Genomic DNA, 27,692 nt, shown 5'->3' with positions numbered 1-27,692 from the left:
CTTAGAGGCCTGTTCGTAAATAAATATAGTTTTCCTGTTATAACGTTTGGTTGCAATTTTTTATATTGTTATGTTTTCATGTAATTTAAACCGATAAGGTTGCAGTAAGGACCCTTTAGACCTGGTTAAAACATATCAGGACAGGCAGCAGCAGCAGGTAAATGGTAACGTGGTATTATAAGGCCTACACATAGCTCAACCGAACTATGCAGGTTCAGGACAGACAGCAGCAGCAGGTAAATGGTAACGTGGTAGTATAAGGCCTACACATAGCTCTGCCAAACTCAGCAGGATCAGGACAACAGCAGCAGGTAAATGGTAACGGTCGAGTATAAGGCCTACACATAACTCAGCAGGGTCAGGACAACAGCAGCAGGTAAATAGTAATGCTGTAGTATAATGCCTACACATAGCTCTGCCAAACTCAGCAGGATCAGGACAACAGCAGAAGGTAAATGGTAATGATGTAGTATAAGGCCTACCCATACCTTGACCACACTCATCAGGACAGATAGCAGCAGGTTATTCATAATGGTGTAGTAAAAGACCTACAAATAGCTCCACTACACTCATCAGGACAAACATGAACAGATAAATGGTAATGGTGTAGTATAAGGCCTACACATAGCTCAGCCAAACATATCAGGACAGACAGCAGCAGGTAAATGGTAATGGTGTAGTATAAGGCCCTACACATAGCTGGGCCAAACTCAGTCAGAACAGACAGGAGCCGGTTCTTTGTTTGTAGGATGAATATGTTCCCACAAATGGTCCCCCGCCAGACCGAGGCAACCCCAAAAATAAACTTATACACCTCTGACAGCAGCATGTTCTTTGTTGGCAGCAGAAATGTGTTCCCATGCATACAAATTTCAATATATTCCTTTGCCAATTTTTATTTTAAAGGATTTTTCAGATTGTAAAGCCAACAAGAAATAAAAAATAAAAGAATGAAGGAAATGTCAGACCTCCATGAAGTGTTGAAAAGGTTGTCTACACACCCCTTTTAAAATGTCAGGTTTCTGTGCTGTAAAAAAATGAGTCAAAGATAAATCATTTCAGAACTTTTTCCACCTTCAATGTGACCTATAAACTGTACCACTCAATTGAAAAACAAACTAAAATCTTTTAGGTGGAGGGAAGAAAACAAAAAAAATATGAAATAATGTGGTTGCATAAGTGTGTATGTAGCTGTGTTCAGAATTAAGCAATAACATTCAAAATCATGTTAAATAGGAGTCAGCATACACTTGCCATCATTTAAAATGCCTCTGATTAACCCCAAATAAAGTTCAGCTGCTCTAGTTGGTCTTTCCTGAAATTTTCTTAGTCTCATCCCACAGCAAAAGCCATGGTCCACAGAGAGCTTCCAAAGCATCAGAGGGATCTCATTGTTAAAAGGTATCAGTCAGGATAAGAGCACAAAAGAATTTAGATAGACCATGGAACACAATGAAGACAGTCATCATCAAGTGGAGTAAATATGGCACAAATTGATGAAAAGACGAGAAGAAAACTCGTCTGGGAGGCGACCAAGAGGCCTACAGCAACATTAAAGGAGCTGCAGGAATATCTGGCAAGTACTGGCTGTGTGGTACATGTAACAACAATCTCCCGTATTCTTCATATGTCTGGGCTATGGGGTAGAGTGGCAAGACGAAAGCCTTTTCTTATGAAGAAAAACATCCAAGCCAGGCTACATTTTGCAAAAATACATCTGAAGTCTCCCAAAAGCATGTGGGAAAAGGTGTTATGGTCTGATGAAACCAAGGTTGAACTTTTTGGCCATAATTCCAAAAGATATATTTGGCGCAAAAACAACACTGTGCATTACCAAAAGAACACCATCCCCACAGTGAAGCCTGGTGGTGGCAGCATCATGCCAAGGGGCTGTTTTTCTTCAGCTGGAACTGGGGCCTTAGTTAAGCTAGAGGGAATTATGATCAGTTCCAAATACCAGTCAATATTGGCACAAAACATTCAGGCTTCTGCTAAAAAGCTGAACATGAAGAGGAACTTCATCTTTCAACATGACAACGACCCAAAGCATACATCCAAATCAACCAAGGAATGGCTTCACCAGAAGAAGATTAACGTTTTGGAATGGCCCAGCCAGAGCCCAGACCTGAATCCGATTGAAAATCTGTGGTGGGGTCTGCAGAGGGCTGTGCACAGGAGATGCCCTCGCAATCTGACAGATTTGGAGTGTTTTTGCCGAGAAGAGTGGGCAAATCTTGCCAAGTCAAAATGTGCCATGCTGATAGACTCCTACCCAAAAAGACTGAGTGCTGTAATAAAATCAAAAGGTGCTTCAATAAAGTATTAGTTTAAGGGTGTGCACACTTATGCAACCATATTATTATATTTTTATATGTTTTTCTTCTCTCTAACTAAAAGATTTCAGTTTGTTTTTCAATTGAGTGGTACAGTTTATAGGTCACATCAAAGGTGGAAAAAGTTCTGAAATGATTTATCTTTGTCTTATTTTTTTACATCACAGAAACCTGGAATTTTAACAGGGGTGTGTAGACTTTTATATCCACTGTATATACCGTATATAAACACATGCCATGGCACAGCCTCAAGAAAATGTGCGCTTATTCAACCAAAAGCGACGTTATAGTCCACACAATGGGACCTTTCTCAAGCAATGAAAACTATTAAAAATAGAATTTGATTTAATGTGTTTGATTCGTATTGTGTCTAAAACAAAAAAATAATGTTAAAAAAATGCAATAATATACTAGTATCCATACTGTGGAGAGATTAATAACTTCTATTAACATATGTGAATTCATATTATCTTCTTAATTCATCAAATTTCAATATTAAAAAAATATATCAAAAAGCAATTTTGGCACTAAAATATCAGGTGTACTGATTAAAAACATAATGGAGGGGGCCAAGAACTAACCAGCATGGATCCAATATAGCTTCCCGTTTGGTTAACTGTGCATGTTGGCGCATTGCTTTCGCATTACATAAAGAAAAATGTAATGCAATAATAATCGCATCGAAGGAGGAACACACTCAGGCCGCGAGTGTCCTTAGACAGATCGTTCACATGATAACAAATCACGTGTTCGCACCAGAAATTGAACGCAAGCTGAGACACAAACGCATCCAGTCTGTGCGGTCACATGATAGCAAACCTTGGAAATGATAAGAGTAACTCCCAAAATGGTGACATGTCTTCAAGAATATTATATATACCACATTTTATATTGTAAAGTGAAAAGCTTTGATTCTATAAAAATCGCATGTGCACATTATCATAACATAGCTGTGCTGCCTTCAGTGCGCAGCACGGATCATCGATCGCAGGTCATGTTGCTGAATAAGCCTTTAGCTATGAGGTTTGGCCACACACCGGGGGTAGTGTCACACAGCCCGGGGTAGACTTCACCAGGAAGGGGCTGACAGGCACCGGGGAGCACCTACACTGTCATCCAGCAGAGCGCAGTTTGTAGTCTGTTTTGAAGGCAACATGTGTTCTGGAGTTACATAGAACTGCCGTTAAACTTACCCCAAAAAACAAATGCAGCTCTGCTTCATCTTTGTGGACTTGACAGAGAAATTCAGATCCTGTAGGTTCCAGAAAAACGTACAGTAATCCGGTCCTCTACAATGCAGATGTCTGGAGGGGGGGAATAATGCAGGGCTTCCAGGGAGAGCATATGTTTTTTGTGGGGTAAGTTTACCGGCAGTTCTATATAACTCCAGAACACATGTTGCCTTCAAAACAGACTACAAACTCCGCTCTGCTGGATGACAGTGTAGGTGCTCCCCGGTGCCTGTCAGCCCCTTCCTGGTGAAGTCTGCCCCGGGCTGTGTGACATTACCCCCCCCGTGTGTAGCCAAGCCTTGTAGCTAAAGGCTTATTCTGCAGCATGACCTGCGATTGATCATCCCCGCTGCGCACTGAAGGCAGCCACCGAGGACCCCGCCACCAGCTGCGGACCGTCGCAGAGTCATCACCGAGGGGAGAGGAACTGATGCTGGCCGCAGAGCTGGGGACACTTTCACTCCCTGGCCAAGGCAAGCTGGTTCCTCACTGGCTTCTGTGCTCTGACGGGCAGAGGATGGCAGGGTGCTGCCGATGACTGGAGCCCAGCGTGTGTGTGGCGCCGGTCATGTATGGGTTGTGCGAGCGTCGGTAACCATGACTCTTCACAGACAAAAGGAGGATAAGAGAGCCATTGCTAAACCCCGCCAGTCCTGCTGCCCTCTGGCTTGGAGGAATCAGCTCATGGCGCGGCAGGCTGCGTTACCGCAGTGTTCTTCTCCAGACTCGATGTGCCCGATATGGAAACTGAGAGCAGACCAGAGTGGGCAGCGTGTCGAGCGCTGTGTGCCAATTGGTATCTCAGAGGTCTATTTTCCAATAGGGTTTATGTATAGAGGGCAGTGTCCAGAGATAACACAGAGGACTAAGGGTTACACTATACTAGGGCTGAAAAGATTAATCAATTGAATCGAGTTATTCGACACAAAAAGTCAATGTGGTAAAGTTCCCTTGACATTTAAGATATAATGTTCCTACTAATGTTTATTCACTACTGTTCTAGCGTCCGTTATTCAAACGGGCTTAATGTGTAGTATATATACATATATATTTCTAAAATTAGTTAAATGAATGAATGAATGAATGAATAAATAAGAGGTTTAATAAATTAATGGAAAAAAAAGATAAATAAACTGAAAGATTTGATTTAAAAAATAAATTGGTCGTCCAAAAAATATTTAAAGAAATGCAACGATAGAGAAATATATAGATAAAGTCATCAATAAATAAATACATAAATAAATTCATCAATAAATACATAAATAAATTCATCAATACAAAAATATATAAAGTTATCAATAAATATATAAATATATAAAAAATCATCCATAAATAAATAATTTAATAAATAAAATCATCAATAAATACATAAGTAAATTCATCAATACAGAAATATATATAAAAAGTTATCAATAAATAAATATATTAAAAATTTCATCTATAAATAAATAAATAAATAAATAATTAAAATCATCAAGAAATATATACAAAAGTTAAAAAACAACAACGTTTGGGAGGGAGAGCCAAGGAGAGGGATTGACAAGGGACCCTTCAGCGCCCGGAACTGACAGCGGGGTCCAAGATGTTGCTTTCGATCCAGGACTCATTCATTTTGATAAATGTCAGTCTGTCCACGGAGTCAGTGGACAGACGGGTCCGCTTGTCTGTGACCACCCCACCTGCCACGCTGAATGTCCGCTCAGACAGTACGCTGGAAGGGGGGGCAAGACAGTACTTCCAGCGCATACTGAGCGAGCTCACGGCAGGTGTCCAGCCTGGCAATCCAGTACTCCATGGGGTCGTTGGTGCTCATGCTGTCGGAAGCACCGACAGACCCCATTTAGTCTGGCACCATGCGGGCCAGCCGCTGGTGGTGACTGCTGCTGCTGGATCGCGGAGAGTGGTAGAACAACCTCATCTCACCCATAAGATCACCTGCTCGGCTGGATATGCTTCTTGGGCCAGCCACCTGCTGGGTGAGATGGGCAAGGAGAACTGGAGCATAAGGATGAGGGTTTGCCTGCTCCAGCTGGAGGAGCAGGTTTTGCATACAGGCCTCCCTCCAGCTGGCTGGGATGAACTGCTCCAGTTTCACCTTGCAGCGAGGGTCTAAAAGTGTGGCCAACCAAAACTCATCCATCTCCTTAATTTTTCTGATCCGGGGGTCCCTCCTGAGGCTTTGCCGCATGTGGGCAGCCATGGGGAAGAGAACGGCCCGCTGTGACTCTTCTTGGCTGCCCGGAACAATGACATCTTGGTCCTCCTGCTGCTGCTGCTCCCTGTGGGAGCTGCCGCACCCCTGGACTAACGGTGCCCCCCTGCACCGGCTCTCCCTCCTGACCAGGCCCAGACTCCTGGATGTCGGCAAACTCCTCAACAAATTCTTCCTCGTCCTGGGCCTGGTCTTGGTGGAGCATTGTTGCCTCTACTTGCTCCTCCAAGGCACTCTCCCCAGCTTGAGCAGGCGATCTATTGTCTTGTCCAGCAGGAACACTATGGGGAGCACGTCATTGAGGCCGACAAGCTCCCAGCTGACCATCTTGGTTGCCTGCTCGAATGGGGCCAACACGTGGCAGACCTGATGTATCTGCCCCCACTCCGCATTGGTGATGTAGGGGAGTAAGTGTGATGGCCCAGAAGTGCCTTGGTCCAGCAGGTATTCTTTCACCACCCGTCGCTGCTCCCACAACCTCTCCAGCATGTGGAGGGTGGAGTTTCACCACGTCACGCTGTCCACAATCAGCCTGTGAGGTGGCAGACTGTTGTCTTGCTGCAGTTTGGACAGGTGGCGGTTGGGGAGAGTCGGAGATGGCAATCCTACGTACCCTTGGCATGATGTCACTCAACCTTGGGTATGTGCGTATGAACTTCTGTACCACAAGGTTGAGGACATGTGCCATGCAGAAGACGTGCCCCAAACTAGCATAGCTACGGGCACGCTTGCTGGCGGGCTCAGCAGCGGTGGAGACCGTGGCTTGAGGGAGAGCAGCAGTTCTCCCCTGGCACCACAAACTGAGATGCCACCACATCTGATGATCCCTCCCCGGTGCCTCGGAGGGACACCCAATGGGCAGTAAAGCTTATATATCGTCCTTGCCCATGTCTGCTGGTCCAAGCATCCATTGTCAGATGCACCCTGTCGCTGACAGCGTGATCCAGCAACAGGGATACATTCTGCACAATGTGCTGGTGTAGGGCAGGGACGCCGGTCCTGCCAAAGAAATGGTGGCTGGAGACACGCCACCTGGGCTGGGCCTGCTCCAACATCTGCCGGAATGGATTGCAGTCCACAATATTGAAGGGCAGCAGATGTTGGGCGAGATGTTGCCAGAAGCCTATTGAGTGAACGCAAGCGTCGGTCCCCGGGGGCGTAGGGCGCGGTGCGTTCAAATGCATCAGAAACCGACGGCTGGCGCTGGAAGACAGTGGAGGCGGTAGAGGAGGGTGCAGAGGAAGCAGAGGTCTGGCTGCCGGTACTAGTACCTATAAGAGAGGGAGTGGGGGAGTGGGAATGCATTGTTGGAAGGAGGTGGGGTGGCTGCAGGACAGTGGCATGAGCTGCTGTCCCCTGCGCACTGTTGCTGGCGCTGCTATGACCACCCTGCATCTGTTCCCACTCCCGCCAATGGTTGACTCTCAGGTGCTGAGCAAGGGCAGTGGTACTTAGCCGAGCAACAGACCTCCCTCTCCTTACCCTAGCATGGCACAGCTGACAGATGGCAATTTTCACATCGTCTGCTGCCAAGGTGAAGTAAGCCCAAACAGGCGACTTACGCACCGACCTCCTGTCAGATTGGATGGTGCTGGCTTGCGCCTGTTCGGGCTCGGTGCGCACAGGTGGAGCCGGCACCTGCTGCTGCCGCCTCCTACTGCCATTACAAGTGGAGCCCCTGCCACTGAGCTCCCTGGTGACCTGGCGCACCGTTTGCCTCGGGTGCCTACCTTCCTCATCAGTGCTGCCATCACCTGAAAAGGGAGGTGGCCCCCATTCAAAATTACCCTCTTCTTCATCGCCTGTAATGTCAGACCCAAGGTCGACCAGTGGTTGACTAAGGGGAACAGCAGACGTGGAGCCCCTGACCGTGGAGGCTGTCCCCTCACTGACGACTTGGTCTGACTAGGTGTGGGGGTTCTGTGGCTGATACCACCCGCACCAGTTTGAAGGGATGCCACTGGGGCACTGATGGGCGGTACCCCCTCCTTCTCCTCCATCCCTTCCAAAAGGTCCTGACCATCCAGACCAAGCTCTAGCTCACTCTCCTGCATTACCACCGCCAAGGTGTCCGTCTCACTGTCGCTGTCAAACAGCATCAGGGTCTTGGGGGCTGGGGGCTGGTCCTGCAGGAGGCGGCGAGCTGCTGCTGAGAGCCAGGGCAGAGGACTCCGTGCCACTGGCTTGGGTCACGAATGACACCACTGCCTCGGCGTCCTGAGGTAAAATGGGGTGGCTTCCACCCCCAAAAAATCACGGATCAGGCGGACACCCCTGCCACCTGTGCCCACCCCTCTGTGGGTAGAGGAGCGGCCCCATGCTGGCAGCGGTCCAGCACTAGAACCAACTCTCCTACCACGAACACAGCTGCTGGAACGACCACAGCCACTCATGATTTTGACTAATAATTTACAATAAACCAAAAAGTTTTTAAACAACACAAAAAAAATAGAGAAAGAAAATAATGAGGGAGTTTGGGCAAACTTAACTTTATTGGCTTGAGGACAATGGGGCAAAACTTAAATAAAATAGACACGAAAGCCTAAATCACAGGCAAAAATGTTTTTTTTTGTTTTTTTCTTGTTTTTTTCAATAACAAAAAACGCAGACAATAATCCCTCCCTAGTACAAAAAAAACCCAAAAACAGTAACACTAAAACAGAAAAACTTTTTTTTTTTTTTCACAGACAAAAGATGCAGACAATAATCCCTCCCTAACAAACGAAACCCTAAAAAGGCAAAGCCTTTTTTTTGTGTGTGTTTTTTTTTTTTTTTTCACAGACTAAACAGACAGCAAAAGGCTACACTTTACTATATCTCTATCTAACCTACACTAGACCCTGCACTGAAGCCTATCAGCTACACTATTTACTAACTAACCCACACTATCTCCCACTAACTATCTGGATTATATATATATATACACTCACCTAAAGAATTATTAGGAACACCATACTAATACGGTGTTGGACCCCCTTTTGCCTTCAGAACTGCCTTAATTCTACGTGACATTGCGTGCGCCAGCTGCCGGCCGGATCGGCGCGCACCTTTTTTGAAGTAGAGCAAGAAGAATTGCTACCCATCCCGCACTGACAAGTGCTACGAAAACTGAATCTGGACTAGGAGTATTCCCGAACCTATATCCAGATGAACAGGTATTCATTGCTCAATTGTGCCCCATGTCCTTTTTCCAGTGCTAATGCCTCACTTTTGTATTTGATATATTTATTTTGTGGATCGGGGCAACCGTTATCTTTTAGGTGTTCAGCAGCGGCTCTGTGTATAGCAGAGAAAGGACATATTGTGACAGCGCAGATACAACTATCAAATTTGACATCTTTTTCCTATTTGTAGTGATGAGTGGTACCCGGTGGGGTCTTCTGCTGTTGTAGCCCATCCACCTCAAGGTTGTGCGTGTTGTGGCTTCACAAATGCTTTGCTGCATACCTCGGTTGTAATGAGTGGTTATTTCAGTCAACGTTGCTCTTCTATCAGCTTGAATCAGTCGGCCCATTCTCCTCTGACCTCTAGCATCAACAAGGCATTTTCGCCCACAGGACTGCTGCATACTGGATGCTTTTCCCTTTTCACACCATTCTTTGTAAACCCTAGAAATGGTTGTGCGTGAAAATCCCAGTAACTGAGCAGATTGTGAAATACTCGGACCGGCCCGTCTGGCGCCAACAACCATGCCGCGCTCAAAATTGTTTAAATCACCTTTCTTTCCCATTCTGACATTCAGTTTGTAGTTCAGGAGATTGTCTTGACTAGGACCACAACCCTACATGCATTGAAGCAACTGCCATGTGATTGGTTGACTAGATAATCGCATTAATGAGAAATAGAACAGGTGTTCCTAATAATTCTTTAGGTGAGTGTATAGGACTGAGCTAACTAACTAACTAATGTACCTAACACCCTACAATGGAAGATATCAGCTACACTAACTAACCCACACTATCTACCACTAACTATCTGGATTATATATATTACTGAGCTACCTAACTAATGTACCTAATACCCTACACTGGAACCTAATCAGCTAACCTATTCACCAACTAACCTACACTATCTACCACTAATTATCTGGATTATATATAAGGCATGAGAAGTATCATAGAACATCAATTCAGAACAGCACAATTATCACACTCCTCTCTCTCTCTCTGAAAACTGCATGAAACAGCACAAAATAGCTGCTGGAAATTTTCTTATATAGTAAGGGGTAGGCAACTTTCCTATTGGTTGCTAGGGATGTTGCTAAGCTCTGACAAAGACATTGCAGCCTTCTCATTGGCCCACAAGCAAGAAGCAGGGAGGGATCATGTGTACTGTGAAAAAAAAAATCTAGAATATTCGAAATTACGAATATATATCACTATATTCAAAATTGTCGCGAATTCTCGAAGTGCCGATATTCGCGATTAAAATTTGTGATTCGAATATTCGCACTTAACACTAATGTCTATGCAAACAGTTGAACAGGGAGGTCACTGATGACAGAGTCCCTGTATAAAGAATGTCACCCATATTGTGTAATGAGATTAATGGTTTATACAGGTTGTCTTTTGTGTAAAAATAAATAAATATAATAGTTGTATATTAGTAAATGTTATTATAATTTAATGTCCTTACTTATATAGTGCCAACATATACTAGAGCGCTTTTACAGACATCTTAATCGCTTGCTGTCCCCAGTGGGGCTCACAATCTAAATTCCCTATGAGTAGATCTTTAAAGTGTGGGAGGAAAGCAGAGTACCCCTAGGAAACCCACCTAAACATGGGGAGAACATACAATCTCCACGCAGATGTTCTTGGTCAGATATGAACCCAGGACCCCAGCGCTGCAAGGCAACAGTGCTAACTAGGGATCAGCAGACTTGTGTTTTCAAGTTCGGCGTACAAGGTTCGTGTTATCTAAGAATTCAATTATGGATTCCACTACCACGGACCATAGGTTGTGGTCCGTGCTAGCGGAATCCATAACGGAATTCTTAGATAACCTGAACCCCAATCTTGTATACTAAACGTGAAAACACAAGTTCCCTTACGTCCTACCAGCAGCACAGATGGGGTTAACTGCCCCCCGTGGACTGGTAGGACCGGCGGAATGTTTAATGAGCCCAAAGAATAAACCAATAAAAGAACTCCAGCTCCCTTAAAGGGAGGGGTTCATCCCCCAGCCCACCGTGTTTTTTTCTGTCCTTTGGACAGGTGGACTGGCGAGTTTTACTCTCTCCTTGTTGAGAATTGGGGACGTTTTTTGACTCTTTGAGCCATGAGTGTCCCCCTTTTTTTTTCCAGTTGTTAGTGCGCTTATATTTGCGCCTCATTTTCTGCAAGTGGATTATTTCTACTTGCCTCGGTCTCCCCCTGTGAGTCGGCAGCGCTCCGCTGCATGGCTGGTATGGGCGCCGCCATGACCGGAAGTGACGCGGGCCTAGCCGCGGCGTCACTTCCGGTCCCTCGGCCGGCCGTTCGGTCCTGACTGCAGAAATTCAGGATAAAGATTACCGGCCGGTTTTTTTCTTCTCCAGGGGGGATGGAGGTGTGGTGGTGATCACCACTTATTCATTAACCTTCTCTTTTAGGGAAGGCTACAGCTGATGAATGGCAGTATCGTTAGGGGGAGGATTATTTTAACAAAGACCACTCCCCTGGGCGGAGCTACTCTATTTAAGCTCCCTGCTTCCATTCAGTCGGTCTCTGGCTGCGCTGCTCTTACAAGCAAGCTCCAGAGTCTCCTGCATTTCTGTGATATTTCTCTATCCAGACGGGATTTTTTTGCCTTTCAGAGCCTATTACTGACTCCTCTGGTTCGTGCTCCTAAAATCATGGAGGGTTTTTCCCTTATTTCTTTTAGGATGTTTTGATGTTTTAATTGTTTTCCCTTTCTATTTTCAGCTATGGCCTCTCCCCAAGAGCCCAATCAGCTACGGAAAACAGCTACCAAGAGGAAACACCTGGCTTGCTATGATTGCAATACGCCTCTTGATGAGAGCTGCCCTTTCTCCAGGTGTGACAGTTGTCGTTCCACCACTGCTACTGAGCCTTCGATGCAGGACATGTACCAGTGGGCCAAAACTTATGTTGACGATTCCATTCAAGGGGTCGTACGTCTCCTTAATGAGAGGCTACCTGTTCCCTCCCAAGCTCCTATGGAGGTGAGCGGGGGCCCCGATAGGCCTTTACCCCTTTCTGTGGGGTCATCTTCTTCTGAGGAAGAAGAATCGACTTCTGGCTTTTTTCCATCGGAAAAGACTCAGAAGCTTCTGAGGTCCATCAGGTCGGGGGACCATGATGTCGACGTAGGGGAGTCTTCCGATCCCGCCTACCGGACCCAGCGGGTCTTTAGGGCAGATGAGACCCTTCTCTCTGTGATGCGCACAGAGTGGAAAAAGCCGGAAAAAGGCCCAGTCCTTACCAGGAAATTCAAACAAATGTTCCCAATGGCTAAACCCTTAGTGGAATCGTGGGGTTCCATTCCTAAGGTGGACATGGCAATTGCCAAGTTGTCCAGGCGCACTCTGGTTCCTGCGGACGATGGGTCTAGCCTGCAGGACCCTCTAGATAGAAGGACAGAGTGCACCCTTAGACGAGGTTACTCGGCTGCCGCCGCTTCCGCCTCGACTTCCATTGCTGCCACAGAGGTCTCGTCCTTCCTCAGAGCCAGGTTGAATCAGATCCAGACGGATGTCGACCAGAGTGTCTCTCGCGATGATATCCTCGCTGCCTTCAAGTCCGTCAATTTGGCCATGGACTTCCTATGTGACACAGCCCAACTTCAGTTAAAGTTGGCAGCCAAAACAATGGCTTTAGTATCTGCCGCTAGGAGACCTCTGTGGCTGAAACCTTGGAACGCAGATAATGCGTCCAAGTATAACCTCTGTGGGCTCCCCTTTGAACCTGGCCGTCTATTCGGATCTGAATTAGACACCATTATGGAGGGTCTTTCAGATAAAAAGGGGAAGAGTCTCCCCCAACAATCCTTTCGAGGCAGGGGTAGACAAGCCCGCGGGGGCCGGCCAGGACAGCAGGTTGGACGCAGAGATTGGGGGGGGCCGCCTAGAAAATTTTCTAGGCGCTCCCGTAAACCCACCAGGGAGGCAAAACAAACCTCCTGACTATGGGCCTCTCTGAGGCTCTTGGATAAGCCCTGCTATCCCTGTCGTTACACTTCTGGTTTTTCCCGTACCCCTTCTCCACCTCCCTCTAAGGGGGCGTCTTTTACCCAGACTCTTATGGGCCCAAGAAATCCCGCATCCTTGGGTCCAAAATATCGTTGCCATAGGCAATCTAATAGACCTTGTTTTTCTCCCCCCAGGAAGTCGCAGTTTTTTGCCGGCCAGGCAAAGAATCTTGGAGGTCTATGTTCAAGACTACCTTTCCAAGGGAACCCTGGAGGAGGTACCGGCAGGGGAGAAGGGTCTAGGGATTTATTCTCCAGTATACCTGGTTCCCAAGAAGACGGGAGATCTTCGGACGATCAGAGATTGAATACTTCTCAATCCCTTTTTAAGGAGGACCAGATTCCACACGGAAACTATAAGGTCGGTCAGCCACCTCCCCAGCTCTGGGGAGGTGATGGCCATTCTGGACCTCAAGGCTGGGAAATTTTTCACGATCACGGTCCAGATACTAGGAGTAGGCAGACATCTCCAGTTTGCCGCCCCTCCCTTCGGAATCTCGTCTGCCCCCCTGACCTTCACCAAGGTCATAGTATCGGTAGTGGCAGCATTGAGACTCCAAGATCTGACCATTGTCCCTTACTTGGACATCTGGCCTCTACTTTCCCATCTTCTTCATGTCGCATTTTTTCTTCTGCTCCACCTAGGTTGGATTGTCAACTGGCTGAAGTCGAACGTGAGCCCTTCGACTTCTATCCGTCATCTAGGATTCTTAGTCGACTCTCTGGAGATGTCCCTCCAGTTGACACCAGAAAGAAGAATGCGGATACAGGACCTAGTAAGGGTCCCTTATGTACCACAATGAGTCTCCATATGGACCCTCATGAAGATGGTGGGGCTCGTGTCAGCGACTGTGGATGCAGTCCCTTGAGCTTTATAGCACCTCCGGCCCCTTTAGTCGGAGGTCTTAAACAAACGGAACGGCAGCCCCCTGGGGCTAGATTCCCTGTGCCCCCTATTCAACCAGTCCCAACTTTCCCCCACAGGGTGGTTTTATCTACCACAGGGGAAGTCTATGACCCAACCAGCTTGGCTCATATTGACCATGGACGTGTCCCTAGTAGGCTGGGACGCTCATATAGACGGGTCCCCAGTTCGGGGATCCTGGTCTCCTCAGGAGTGGCATCTTTTTTCAAATCTCCACGAGATGTGTGCTATCCGGCTAGCCCTCCTTCACTTCGCCCCTCAGATTCGGGGCAAAGCAGTGAAAGTCCCGTTAGACAACAGGACTGTCGTGCTTTATATAGACAAGCAGGGAGGCACAAGATTCTTACCCCTTCCGTCTGTGATCGGGGTAATTCTGCGGTGGCCAGAGCTGAACTTATCCCATCTATCCGCCACTCACATCTGAGGCTCCTTCAACGTCATCACGCACCGCCTAAATTGCGGCCTATCGACCATGGAATGGTCACTACATCCGGAGATCTTCAAATAGTTAGTCCTCAGATGGGGGATGCCATAGGAGTATCTCATGGCAACCGAGTTCAACGCCAAGGTACAGAGGTTTTGTTCCCTAGACAGGGAGGTCAACCCCCTGGCGATAGGCGCTCTGACAACACCGTGGAGGTTCAGGCTGGCGTACATCTTCCCTCCCCTTTCCATGATTCCGAGGGTATTGATGAAAATCCGTCAGGATCAGGCCTCGGTAATAGCCATCATACCATTTTGGCCCAAGAGATCCTGGTTTTCCCAGCTCATTCAGATGAGTCGGGGACAATATTGGAGACTCCCCCCGGAGCAGACCCTGGTGTCATGGGACACGCATCTCTGCCCAGATCTGCACAGACTCAACCTGACAGCCTGGAGGTTGATCAGTCCCTTCCCAGAGTGGATGGGCTCTCTGAGTCGGTCCTGAGAACTTTATCGCATTCCAGAGCAGAGTCTACTAAAAAGGCCTACTCCCGGATCATGAGGATCTTCACCTCTTGGTGTAGCTCCAACCAGGTGGCGTTTGCAGATCCGCCCCTCGCAGCGATCTTACAGTTCCTTCAGGATGGGATGGACAGAGGTCTCGCCCCATCTACCCTAAAGGTCCAAGTGTTTGCCATCTCGGCCTGTCTTAACAGACCATATTCTCGGGACCCTCTCATCAAGCGCTTCCTTAAAGGAGCGGAAAGATTGAAGCCTACAATACTGAAACCCGTCCCTCAATGGGATTTGTCAGTTGTTCTCAGGGGGCTAGCATCCCCCCCCCTTTGAACCCTTGGAGGAGGCAAGTTTTAAATTTTTAACACTTAAGATGGTCTTTCTTCTGGCCATAACTTCGGCCAAAAGAATTTCGGAGCTACAAGCTTTCTCCGCGTTATACCCATATACCATGTTTCTACAGGATAGGGTCCTTTTAAAATTTCTACCTTACTTTAGACCTAAGGTTTCAACCTTTCAGAATATTAATCAGGTAGTCTCTCTACCTGTATTACTCTCTGCCTCCTCCTCTGATGTCCCAGTGCGACATCCACTGGATATATCTAGATGCCTTCAGATCTATGTGGATAGATCCAAAGAATTCAGGTTGGATGAAAATCTCTTTATCCTGTTTGCCGGTAAGTCTAAAGGCCGTAAGGCGTCTAAAACGACTATTAGTCGCTGGGTCAAGGAAGCTATCAGGGAAGCTTTCACCTCTCAATCCTTAGATCCTCCGGAGTTTGTGAGGGCCCATTCTACAAGGGCCGTAGCTACCTCTGTTGCGGAGAGAAGTCTTCTCCCCCTAGAGTTGATCTGTAAGGCAGCTTCCTGGAGCTCTGAATCAACCTTCATCTCCCATTATAGGATTGATGCTAGGGTATCAGAGTTTTCGGCTTTTGGGCAGACAGTTCTTGCTTCTGCCGAGCATGAGGACCCTCCCTAGGGGATTCTTCTTGCTATCTCCCCATCTGTGCTGCTGGTAGGACGTAAGGGAATCGTTAATTTCTAACGATAATTTGTTTTCCCTTAGTCCTAACAGCAGCACACAAATTTCCCGCCCTAAAGCATTTTTTTCTTGTGATATACACGGTGGGCTGGGGGATGAACCCTTTAAGGGAGATGGAGTTCTTTTATTGGTTTATTCTTTGGGCTCATTAAACATTCCGCCGGTCCTACCAGTCCACGGGGGGCAGTTAACCCCATCTGTGCTGCTGTTAGGACTAAGGTAAAACAAATTATCGTTAGAAATTAACGATTTGCTCATCACTAGTGCTAACCACTGAGCCACCGTGCTGTCCATAATTTTCTGAACCAAGATACCTTGTTTTAAAGGAGATATCCCATGACTAATGTTAAAAATAGAAACCAGACATCAGATAGTACATGATAATCTCTTTCTAACAAAGCTAGAACCAGCCCTGTACCTCACACGGGTCCGGAGATCTCCCTATTCATTGCTCTGCTAGATTTATACCAAGCTGACAGCTCAGGGGCAGTGTCTTTTCTGCTGCAGCTCAGGGGGCGTGTCCATTCAGCTGCAGCTCTCTCCCTATCACAGCTCAGGGGGTGTGTCCATTCAGCTGCAGCTCTCTCCCTATCACAAGTTGGTTGAAACTGAGCATGTGCGGACATCTCAGTGAGCAGGACAAAGAAATAAGAAAAAAGCAAACAGCAGGTGGCGCTATACAGATGCAGTTTGTCTTGAATAATTCAGTGGCTATAATACATTTTTAATTACATGCAATTATAAAAGTATTCAGATCCAGGCGCTGGTTTACAAAACTGTAGAACATTTTTCGTTAGACAACCCCTTTAACATCAAAGTGCTTCACCAGATATACTAGGATGTGATTGTGATGAGTAGCATGGAGGAACAGTTTACTAGAATAAGTTCTAAGAATACCTAAAACCCTCCAACCATTCGGAGATAGAGGGAGTCATTTATCAAACTGGTGTAATGTAGAACTGGCTTAGTTGCCCATAGCAACCAATCAGATCCCACCTTTCATTTTGGTCAGCCCCTTTGGAAAATGAAAGGTGGAATCTGATTGGTTTCTATGGGCTACTAAGCCAGTTCTACTTTACACCAGTTTGATAAATGACCCCCAGAACTCTTACATTTTGCCAAGATCAATAATTCCATAACTTGCAGTAATAATACGCTGCATTAAAACGTCTAATATTAGAAGAACTCGTAAGTCTTACCAGCAATTGTGTTGGGGTGCTTTATAGGCACGCATGAGCGGCCATTGGGAGAAATCTGATATCCATAATAGCACAGACATCTGTAGCTTCCTACGTTGTTCTTACATTGCTGTTGGCAAAGACTTGAGGCTTGAGGTCGAGAACATTCATCAACATCTGACACAAAAGCAAACAGTAAATTGATATAAATCATAAGAACATACAACAAGGATCACGAGGATCAGCTCTCCGACATGTCTGTCTTAGTGAAAACTTGAATTGTCCATAAAATAATAATTCAGGAGCATTTTTCCTAGAACATTTGGGGTCATTTATTAAACTGGTGTAAAGTAGAACTGGCTTAGTTGCCCATAGTAACCAATCAAATTCCACCTTTCATTTTCCAAAGGAGCTGTCCAAAATGAAAGGTGGAATCTGATTGGTTGATATGGGCAACTAAGCCAGTTCTACTTTACACCAGTTTGGTAAATGAGCCCTTTTGTGTTTCTCTTTTATTCCTCCTGGTAAGGTATGAATACATGGATAACTGGGTGTCACCATTTTCCTTGTCACCTGTTCCTGGGCCTGTTAATCAAGAAGGAGAGGTAGGAGGAGCGAAGGTGCGGGTCTGTCTTTGGTGCACTTAAAGGGGTTATCCCATGATTAATGTAAAAAATAAAAACACGACATTATATAGAACATGACAAGCTATTTCTAACAAATCTAGAACCAGCCCTGTACCTCACATGGATCCAGAGATCTCCCCATTGACTGATGTTCTAGATTTATATCAAGCTGGCAGCTCAGGGGCGTATCCTTTCTGCTACAGCTTTCCCTATCACAGCTCAGGAAACAGTGGAAGGATAGAACTAAGCATGTGTGTCCACCTCACTGAGATGGACAGAGAAATAAGAAAATGAATAAATAGCCGGTGGCGCTATACAGATACATTTCATTGAATAACTCAGTAGCTATGCAAAATTTTTAATTATATACAGTTACAAAAGCATTCAGATCCAGCTGGTGGTTTGAAAACTGCAGAATATTTTTCGTGGGACAACCCCTTTAACTGTTCGTTTGTTTATGGATTAAAAGTAATTTTTCTTCAGAATGAAGTAACGGATGACTAAGGGTAGGATCATACTTGCCTTAAATGGTGGCTGTTCTGCTGGAGTTCACCATTCACCAGTTCAAGACTAGCCTTGACTATAATTGGATCTGACAGGGATCTTGACACTTTCCTTTTCTTAGCCTACCTTCTGCCCGTCCCTATATGTTCCCTATTTTACTTTACATTATTGAGCTGAGATCTGACTTGGTTTCTGATTTTACAGGATCTGTTATGTGACTGTTACAAGTCTGTTTGCTTGTACATATTAAAATGAGTTGTTTGGTAGTTTTATATTTTTATTCTTTATATAATTTTTCTTAGCAGTGCGGACACATATGAACATGGGACCAACACAGATGTCTTCAGCTGCCAAGCGCACATGTAACAGGTCAGCCAGTGTCATAGGGACAAATCTGCTGACAGATAATTCATTATTTTCAGTAAAATGAAAGAACCTACCATAACAGCTTTTACCATCTTTTCCAAGAGAGTAACCATGGAAGCAGCTACACACAGTGGCGCCATTGATAACTGCACAGCCTTGTTCGCACATTGCAGATAGACAGGTAAGAGAATAACCTGGAAGGTAAGAAATGTTTGGGTCATAGAATCCAAAGAGTAGCTCACATGTGATCAACACTTCGTGTCAACTACTGGCCAAATATATACGGAACCACTCATTTCAATGGGCCTGCAAAAAAAACGGAAGGTACATTCAGTTTCTGTATGTCCGTATTTCCGTTCTGCAAAAAAAATATAACATGTCCTATTATTGTCCGCATTACAGACAAGGATAGCACTGTTCTATTAGTGGCCAGCTGTTCCGTTCCGCAAAATACGGAATGGACGCGGACGTCATCCGTATTTTTTGCAGGTCAGTTTTTTTGAAAACCGCAAAATATATACGGTCGCGTAAAAAAGCCCTTATACTGTCTTGCCGTTAGCATACATGACTTTTCTGGACAATGGGGCACTTTGACTCAAGCCAAATTTATTCAAATGGCATCTGACAGCCAATTCCACTGAATCAGACCCAAAATGGATTTTAGGAAATTCACTCATCTGTCACCTAATCGGATTGTTTTATCACAGATATTAAAGGCATATAACTAGGAGACTGCATCTTTTAGGCAGCATTAAAATTCTTCGGTTTTCGGAAGAACTTTGCTATGTGTAGACAGGAATGTGCTGTCCACAATTATGGAAGTCTGTTGCCTAGACAATTGTTAGGGCACGGTTGCTCCATGTGAATGGAGCTAAACGAGCAGCAATTGACATGCTATATAATCACTGGTGCTCATTTTGGGCAAAAATCTGCCCATGAACCCTAAGTAATCTCACCCTTAAGTCACAGAAAAGTGGGGTGCAGTAGGTGAATTGTGACATACAGGTGGTTCTTTCCCTGGTATCACCAGGCCGGCGCTACCATAAGGCAATTCACTTGCGTGCAAGTACTCTGAGTAGTTCTTGCGCCGCAGGGCGCCGTGAGTGTGTGCTGTGAGTGTGTGCCGTGAGTGCGGCCCCGGCGGCAGCTCTCACTCACAGAGCAGGTGCAGCACGTGAGTGAGCACGGCCGGTCACAGGGTCAGGGGGTGTAACTGGCGGGGCGAGTGGCGCCGCGACCCGCGGCGGCGGGCAGCAGCAGGGACTGTAGGGAGCTGGTGGTGACTCATGCTGTGAGTCACACACAGCCAGACTGCCGACTGGAGTGGTAGGTGAGCACAGGCACACAGAGCGCATAATGTTTATTAACTTACTTTACTCACACAACATTCATGGGGGGATTGTCTGTAGTCTGTGCCAGTGGCAGTGCCATGGAGGGGAAGAAATGTGCCATGGGGGGATGATGTGCCATGGTGAGGGGAGAAATGTGCCATGGGGGGGATGATGTGCCATGGGGGGGAGAAATGTGCCATGGGGGGGAGAAATGTGACACAATAGGGGGTCATAGGGGTGATGTCAAAAGGAGGGGGTGATGTGCCATGGAGGAGGAGAAATGTGACATGGGGGGGAGAAATGTGACACGAAGGGCTGATGTGACATAGGTGATTTGACATGGAGGGGGGGGGAGAAATGTGACATTGAGGCCTTGAGGGGAGAAATGTGACATGGAGGGGGAGAAATGTGACATGGAGGGGGAGAAATGTGACATGGAGGGCTGATGTGACATAGGGGGTGATTTGACCTGGAGGGGGAGAAATGTGACATGGGGGCTGATGGCTGACATGGGGGCATGATGGCTGACATGGGGGCATGATGGCTGACATGGGGGCATGATGACTGACATGGGGGCATGATGGCTGACATGGGGGGCATGATGGCTGACATGGGAGGCTGATGATGGGGGCTGATGGCTGACATGGGGGGCTGATCTGAGGCATTGGGGGTTTGATCTAAGGTTGATTAACATTGGGGGTCTGATTAGGGCTGTGAGCTGAGGTCTGATTAACATTGGGGGTCTGATTGATGGTCTGACCTGAGGTGTAATGGAAAATATTTTTTTCTTATTATCCTCCTCTAAAACCTAGGTGTGTCTTATGGGCCGGTGCGTCTTATAGGGCGAAAAATATTGTCCTTAAACCAGCGATTGTCTGAAGCAGAGCGAAGATACCAGGACCACACAGAGGAGAAGCCAGCTGCTGCAGACGGGACCAGGGCCAGGTGAGCTGCGGTGGCGGGGGGGGGGGGGGGCAAAATGTAGCTTCGCTTGTGTTGGCAAAAATCCTTGCACCGGCCCTTGGTATCACAGAACTCAGACCATTGCAAATGCTAGGAATTGGGGTGTAATATCTCTCCTTGGGAAGTGAGAGCCTTAATCGGCGTGGGGAGACTTATAGGCCATACATGCTCCTCTGGAATTCTGGAAAGAAAGGGATGGAAATGAGCTCTTAACAAGCTCTGCCTCTAATGCCACCAGATGTAAGGCAGATATCCTATAAATCAATGTTTGAACCTTTAAACAGGCCTTGAGACATTAAGTCGGATATTAAATAAGCCAGCATCTCATCTGTGGACAGCTGTTTCGGGGTGATTGCCCATCATAGGTGCAGAGCAGAGAGTACTGGCTTAACTGGGCGAGAGGCTTAACACACAATGGCTGTTTAAAATCATGTTGTCCTACATAAGAAGTACTTAAGAAGCTGGGGAGTATGTGATATGTGTGGGGGTACCAATGGACCCGGACTTAAGGGACCTAATTTTCTTGTATCTATAACTAAAATAGATTTTTCACAAATTTTTCTTTGCTCTGTGGTTCTTCTTTTTGGATATTGCAGCACCATGTCATATTGGACAACTTACTTGCCTCCTAACATGTTAGTTGGGCCATGGGTATTTCTTGCACCTATACTTGTGGTGTTCATGTTCTTATTTTTTCCTATTATGTGTTTTTTTTATATATAATTAACATGTATATTCCTTCTTTTTCCCATTTTTACTTTTTGTATTTGAGCTACCATGTAAAAAGAACCTTATTGGAATCACTTTTGATAGTTACTGGATTAGTGGTGGATCAGGAAGCACCGCTTAGGCTGGCCAACCAAGCCTCCTTACACGCGTCCATGCAAACAATAATCTAACATTATAGTTTCTGTACAGTTTTTTTAGATGGGAGTTCCTATTTTTCACTATTTTAGGTGCGCCACATACCTTTATCTTCCAGTTCTCGTTCAATGATATAATGATCTGAAATGAGACATTACTTTAAAGGTTTTGGTCTGCTTAGTGGCTAGACAGAATACACGTTGGGATAAGTAATACATTCATTACCAGTACAGGTGATGCCTTGATGGCCATCTCTGCAGGAACACACATTGGGGGCGATACAGAACCCGCTGCCACAGCCGTAAGCACACAGAGCTACAGGATAAAAATAAGTCACGGTTATTTCGATGATCTAGGAATGCATATTTTTGTCTAATCTATGTTTTGAGTCTTTCTCTATTCTTCTGCATATACTTTGGAAATGCTCACTTCTTTCCTTCCTGGCCCGCTGAGTAGGTGGGCTTACCCTGGTGTGATGCTAGTGCCGAGCTCAGCACTGTGAACCAGTCCTTTTTTCTCCCTCTCCACCGCATCAACTCTCACACAACACAGGGAGACAGAAAAATGCAGTTGCATCCCCCTCCTCCCCCACATCCTCTATGTATACATATTAATATGGCCACACATTAAAGGGTTTGGACAACTTTAGGCAATTTTTTTTATGGCTGCCTTTTACTAATTTAGTGCTAAAATAATTTTTTCAATTGGTCTTTATGAAAAGTGTTCAGCCATGTTTGAGTACAGGGGTTAAACAAATCAGTCTGTTTGCAGAGTCTCATTTATCAGTCCTGTTATTTGCCAGTTGATGGCATATGTTAAGTAGATAAGGCTGCCGTGCAGCCTGTATTTGTGGGAGGGGCATAGGTCCCGCCCCTTGGCTATAAATCCCACGGAGTGCAAGGGACGGGACGTGCAGCCAGGTAAGTATCGCAGGTCGGCGGTTCGGCAGGTCATGCGGCCAGAGGTAAGCAGGGAGTCCGGTGCCGGGCATCGACGGCGGCAGCAGCGTGCACGCAGCAACGTATGTACTCACCCCTGTGCAGGGGGACGGAGGTCCGTCGGGGGGGAGAGAGGGAGAGATTCATGGGCCTCTGCTCGCGGCACAGGGCAAGCCGGGTGGCGCAGGGCCGCTCTCGTTCCGGTCACGTGTGCAAGAGGCGGCTGCGGGGGCCGGTTGCTAGGCACGCCCGGCGGCTCCGCCCCCTGCCACGCTCGCTCCGGGTTACAGGGATCCCTCCTGCAGCCGGAGGCGTCCTGTATGTCACAATCATCGCCGCATGTGCCCCCTTGTGTCAGGTCATAACCGCATGGGAGCTGCCACCTCTTGTCACCTGTTCCCTATTTCCTCATGAGCATCGGCGGTACATTAAACCTGCGGCCTTCCCCACACCAGTATACACGGCACATTACACACTGCCATATACACAAGCGCTTCCCGCTGATTGCTGTATGCTTGCTGACCACCATATACAGAACTGCTTTATACTGACCGCTGCATACATGTGCGCAGAACACCCTGTACAGACGAGCACGTCGCATGACCGCCATATACACGAGCGCTTTTACTGACCATTACACATGAGCACTTCACACTGGTGGGGAGATTATACGTGGCGGGACAACTTCATATATATATTCTCATGGCCAGGTGTTTTTCTGTTTTTAGTCTGTTAGGACTACCATTCCACCATTTGCATTACTTTATAGTTACGACCGCTCCATATGGTCCAGCATTATTCACGGTATTGTTAACGTGTGGGGCTCTCCGTGCTGGAGCAGCAGTGCCTGCGTCCTGTGGCAGGCCTGTGGCTCTGGCGGGAAAGCTGGGTTGGGCCTTAAAAAAAAAAAAAAAAAAGCCGCAGGCACGTTCACACGTCTCCCATATGTTATGTCCGCCGCACCGGTGGCATGTTGTCCCTCTTAGCACGTCCGTGTTGTCATACTCGTCTCTCTCTCATTGCTCGTCTGCTTGAAACGTTCAGGCGCCATTCTGTCAGCCACCCCGGTGACACATGATTCTGCCTGGAACGTCCAGGTTGTCACTTTGTCTATTGTGGTACGTCTGCTTGAAGCGTTCAGGCAATGTTGCGTCCGCCACTCCTATGGCATGTGGTCCTGCCTGGAACTCTAGGTTGTCGCTTTGTTTATTGTGGTACGTCTGCTTGAAGCGTTCAGGCAATGTTACGTCCGCCACTTCATTGGCACATTGTCCTGCCTGGATCATCCAGGGTGTCTTTTTCATCTCATGTGGTACGTCCGCTTGAAGCGTTCAGGCGTTATTATGTTGGTCATTCCGGTGACATGTGGTCCTGCCTGGAACGTCCAGGTTGTCATACTCGTCTCCTGTTGCATGTCTGCTTGAAGCGTTCAGGCAAAGTATGTCTGCCACGCCGGTGGCACGTGGTCCTGCCTGGAACGTCCAGGTTGTCATACTCATCTCCTGTTGCACGTCTGCTTGAAGCGTTCAGGCAAATGTTACGTCCGCCACCCCGTGGCACGTGGTCCTGCCTGGTACGTCCAGGTTGTCTTACTCGTCTGTTGTTGCACGTCTGTCTGAAGCGTTCAGGCAATGTCGCGTCAGCCGCCCCGGCGGCATGGTGTCCTGTCTAAGTACGTCCAAAGGGTCTTTTTCACCAATCTTGGCACACATCCGCCCATAGCAGCATGCATGACCTAGCAGCACGCCCGGGGCCATGTCATCCTGGTTTGTTGGCTCTTCAGTCCTCATCATTGTTGCCTGAGGCATTTAGGCCATGTTTTCTTTTACCCTTAGGGGCAGACTGCACGGCCTGACACAACCAGGTTGGTAATATTCCCAGTGCATTTAGATTTTCATACATTGTTCTTTGTTTGTATGGCAGCACGTTGGGGGGTCTCAGTGCCTTCGGCCTTCCATAAACAAGGCCTCCACCTCGGTCGGTGGTGCGGGCCTCCAGTACGGTATCTATTCCATTTTCATCAAATTCCATAACCAGGTGAGTATCAATTCTGGTCCGTCAGGCCCGGCCATAGTCTAGGGTCGGTCTTACCTGCCCGTCCGTGATGCTACTTCCGGTTTCGCGTCCTCGTGGAATCCAGACCGCGGTGCCTCCGGTAAGTGGTCCCGGCTGGGTAGCCGAGCCCTATTGGCAGTGCTGACGCACCCCCGCTTCTCTCCATGCAGACTAGAGCAAGTCCGGTCGTGGGACCCGCACGGCGTCTCCTGCATTCCCCCCGGTACGGCAGCACGGGGGCACTAGTCGACGCCGCGGTCCTCAGGTGAGGGACAGGTTCTCTGTGGATATGGCCTCCTGACTATCCAGTCAGGCGGCAAGGTCCCGGTCACCCCCTGTCTTCCTGGGCTTGCGCCGCTCCTGCTGGCCATGCCTGGTCCTCCAACGAGCATCCCAGCTGTCCCTGTCACCAAGGGTCAGCATGGGGGGGGGGGCAGGCTGTTCCTGGGGAGCTTGGGGTGGCTAGCAGGAGTCACGGTCCTCTGCCAGCCGGCCCGCTGCGGGCGCCGCTCCTCTGTCCCCCACAGATCAGGGGGTGGGTTCTGCCGGCCAGCTGCGGCCTCAAAAAAAAAAAAAAAAAAGGAAGTGCCCGGTGTCCCCAAGGCACTGGGGTCGCCAGATTGCGCAAGGGTACGTTTTGTGTTTTATTCCAGGGTTCTTTCAGTATGCGCATTCCTGGAATCAGTCAGGGGCCATACGTCCCCTGAACCGCTCAGGCACTTGTGTTTTTGTTTTGTGGTATTTCTTGAAGCACGCCGGTGGTCTGGCTTCCCTGTATCACTCAGGTTTTTGTTCCCTGTTTCGCTCGGGTGTCATGTTTCTCCGAATCACAGGTTTCACGTCCACAAGAATCGCATGTGTCATGTCTTCCCTGAATCGCTCAGGTTATGTTTTTCTCCAAATCACAGGTGTCATGTCCCCAAGAATCGCAGATGTCAAGTATTCCCTGAATCGCTCAGGGTTATGTTTCTCCATTCACAGGTGTCATGTTCCCAAATTCGCATGTGTCATGTCTTCCCTGAATCCCTCAGGTTATGTTTTCTCCTAATCGCAGGTGTCATGTCCCCAAGAATCGCATGTGTCGTGTCTTCCCTTAATCGCTCAGGTTATGTTTTCTCCAAATCGCAGGTGTCATGTCCCCAAGAATCGCAGATGTCAAGTATTCCCTGAATCGCTCAGGGTTATGTTTCTCCGTTCACAGGTGTCATGTTCCCAGAATCGCATGTGTCATGTCTTCCCTGAATCGCTCAGGTTATGTTTTCTCCAAATCACAGGTGTCATGTCCCCAAGAATCGCAGATGTCAAGTATTCCCTGAATCGCTCAGGGTTATGTTTCTCCATTCACAGGTGTCATGTTCCCAAAATCGCATGTGTCATGTCTCCCCTGAATCGCTCAGGGTAACGTTTATCTCCAAATCGCAGGTGTCATGTTTCCCCTGAATCGCTCAGGATTATGTTTTCTCCAATTCACAGGTGTCATGTTCCCAAGAGTCACAGGTGTCATGTCTTCCCTGAATCACTCAGGGTTATGTTTTCTCCAATTCACAGGTGTCATGTTCCCAAAATCGCATGTGTCATGTCTTCCCTCAGTGGCTCAGGGTTCAGGTTCCCTGAATCACTCTGGCGTCTGCCTCCCCTTGGTCACTTAGAGGTAGCGTTCCAGGTCTGGTGTGTTCCCTGAATCGCTCAGGTCTGGTGTATTCCCTGAATCGCTCAGGTCTGGTGTATTCCCTGAATCGCTCAGGTCTGGTGTATTCCCTGAATCGCTCAGGTCTGGTGTATTCCCTGAATCGCTCAGGTCTGGTGTATTCCCTGAATCGCTCAGGTCTGGTGTGTTCCCTGGGTCGCTCAGGTCTGGTATGTTTCCTGAGTCGCTCAGGTCTGGTGTGTTCCCTGAAGCGCTCAGGTCTGGTGTGTTCCCTGAAGCGCTCAGGTCTGGTGTGTTCCCTGAATCACTCAGGTCTGGTGTGTTCCCTGAATCACTCAGGTCTGGTGTGTTCCCTGAATCACTCAAGTCTGGTGTGTTCCCTGAATCACTCAGGTCTGGTGTGTTCCCTGAATCGCTCAGGTCTGGTGTGTTCCCTGAATCGCTCAGGTCTGGTGTGTTCCCTGAATCGCTCAGGTCTGGTGTGTTCCCTGAATCGCTCAGGTCTGGTGTGTTCCCTGAATCGCTCAGGTCTGGTGTGTTCCCTGGATCGCTCGGGTGGTATGTTCCCTGAGTTGCTCAGGTGTTGTGTTCCTGTTTTGCTCCGGTGTGGTGTTCCTCCCACATTCAGGGTTCCAAGAATACTGCTGCTGATGTGCTGTCCCGGTTTAACGTCGATATCTTCTTTCTGAACATGCCACTCGCAGACGCAGCGGGGGCAGGCGTTCCGGCATACAGCAACCTGGTGTGGGACTAACATCATTGATCAGCAGGGCAAAGGACCTGTCGCACCAGAGCCTGTCTGAAAATACAGTTAGGAACTATCGTACGGGCTGGAATCTGTATAGAAAATTTGCAGAGAGGCATCCACAGGGCAGCGGGGATGACGTGTCATTCATTATGGCCTTCATCGCGCATTGCCATGCCAACCTCGGACTCGCTCACAATACCATCCGCCTGTATTTGGCGGGGGTGCAACATCAGTTCACGTTGGACAAACCGGCCCGGATCTCTTTCTTTACATCGCAGGCCATCAAGGCCACGCTCCGGGGCATTGAGAAGCAAGTAGGCGGGTGGTCCGGCAACCCATGTCCGGCTCCTTGTTCAGGCAGTTGTCCTTGGCTCTGGATGGTGATTTTTTTGGGCCCTTGGTTAGCACCATCATTAAAGCCGCCCTTTACCTAGGGTGTTACGGGTTCCTTCGTCCGGGGGAATTCACCGCCTCCGTCCGGAACGTCCGTCATCTCCAGAAGCAGCACTTGACCTGGCATCACGACCTGTTTGTACTGAGCATTCGTCTACCAAGACCGCTCAGACAGGGCCTCCAACCCTGGTTTCTTTCTAC

General features: G+C 47.6%; 1 protein-coding gene across 3 annotated transcripts in view; it reads right to left on the bottom strand.

Moving 5' to 3' along the window:
* VWCE (von Willebrand factor C and EGF domains) overlaps window positions 1-27,692 on the bottom strand; it is a 91,552-nt gene that overhangs the window by 55,560 nt on the left and 8,300 nt on the right. For all 3 annotated transcript variants that reach the window (XM_044271062.1, XM_044271063.1, XM_044271064.1), the window contains 4 exons: window positions 21,935-22,024; window positions 21,815-21,850; window positions 18,626-18,745; window positions 17,077-17,232 (listed from right to left, as the gene is read on the bottom strand). In XM_044271062.1, coding sequence (XP_044126997.1) covers window positions 17,077-17,232; window positions 18,626-18,745; window positions 21,815-21,850; window positions 21,935-22,024 — 402 coding nt within the window. The remainder of the gene's footprint in view (window positions 1-17,076; window positions 17,233-18,625; window positions 18,746-21,814; window positions 21,851-21,934; window positions 22,025-27,692) is intronic.

This window comes from Bufo gargarizans, chromosome 10 (assembly GCF_014858855.1).
Source record: "Bufo gargarizans isolate SCDJY-AF-19 chromosome 10, ASM1485885v1, whole genome shotgun sequence".
Taxonomy (NCBI): Eukaryota; Metazoa; Chordata; class Amphibia; order Anura; family Bufonidae; genus Bufo; species Bufo gargarizans.
The sequence above is the reverse complement of the archived record's forward strand: the minus strand, read 5'-3'. Positions and strand labels throughout refer to the sequence as shown.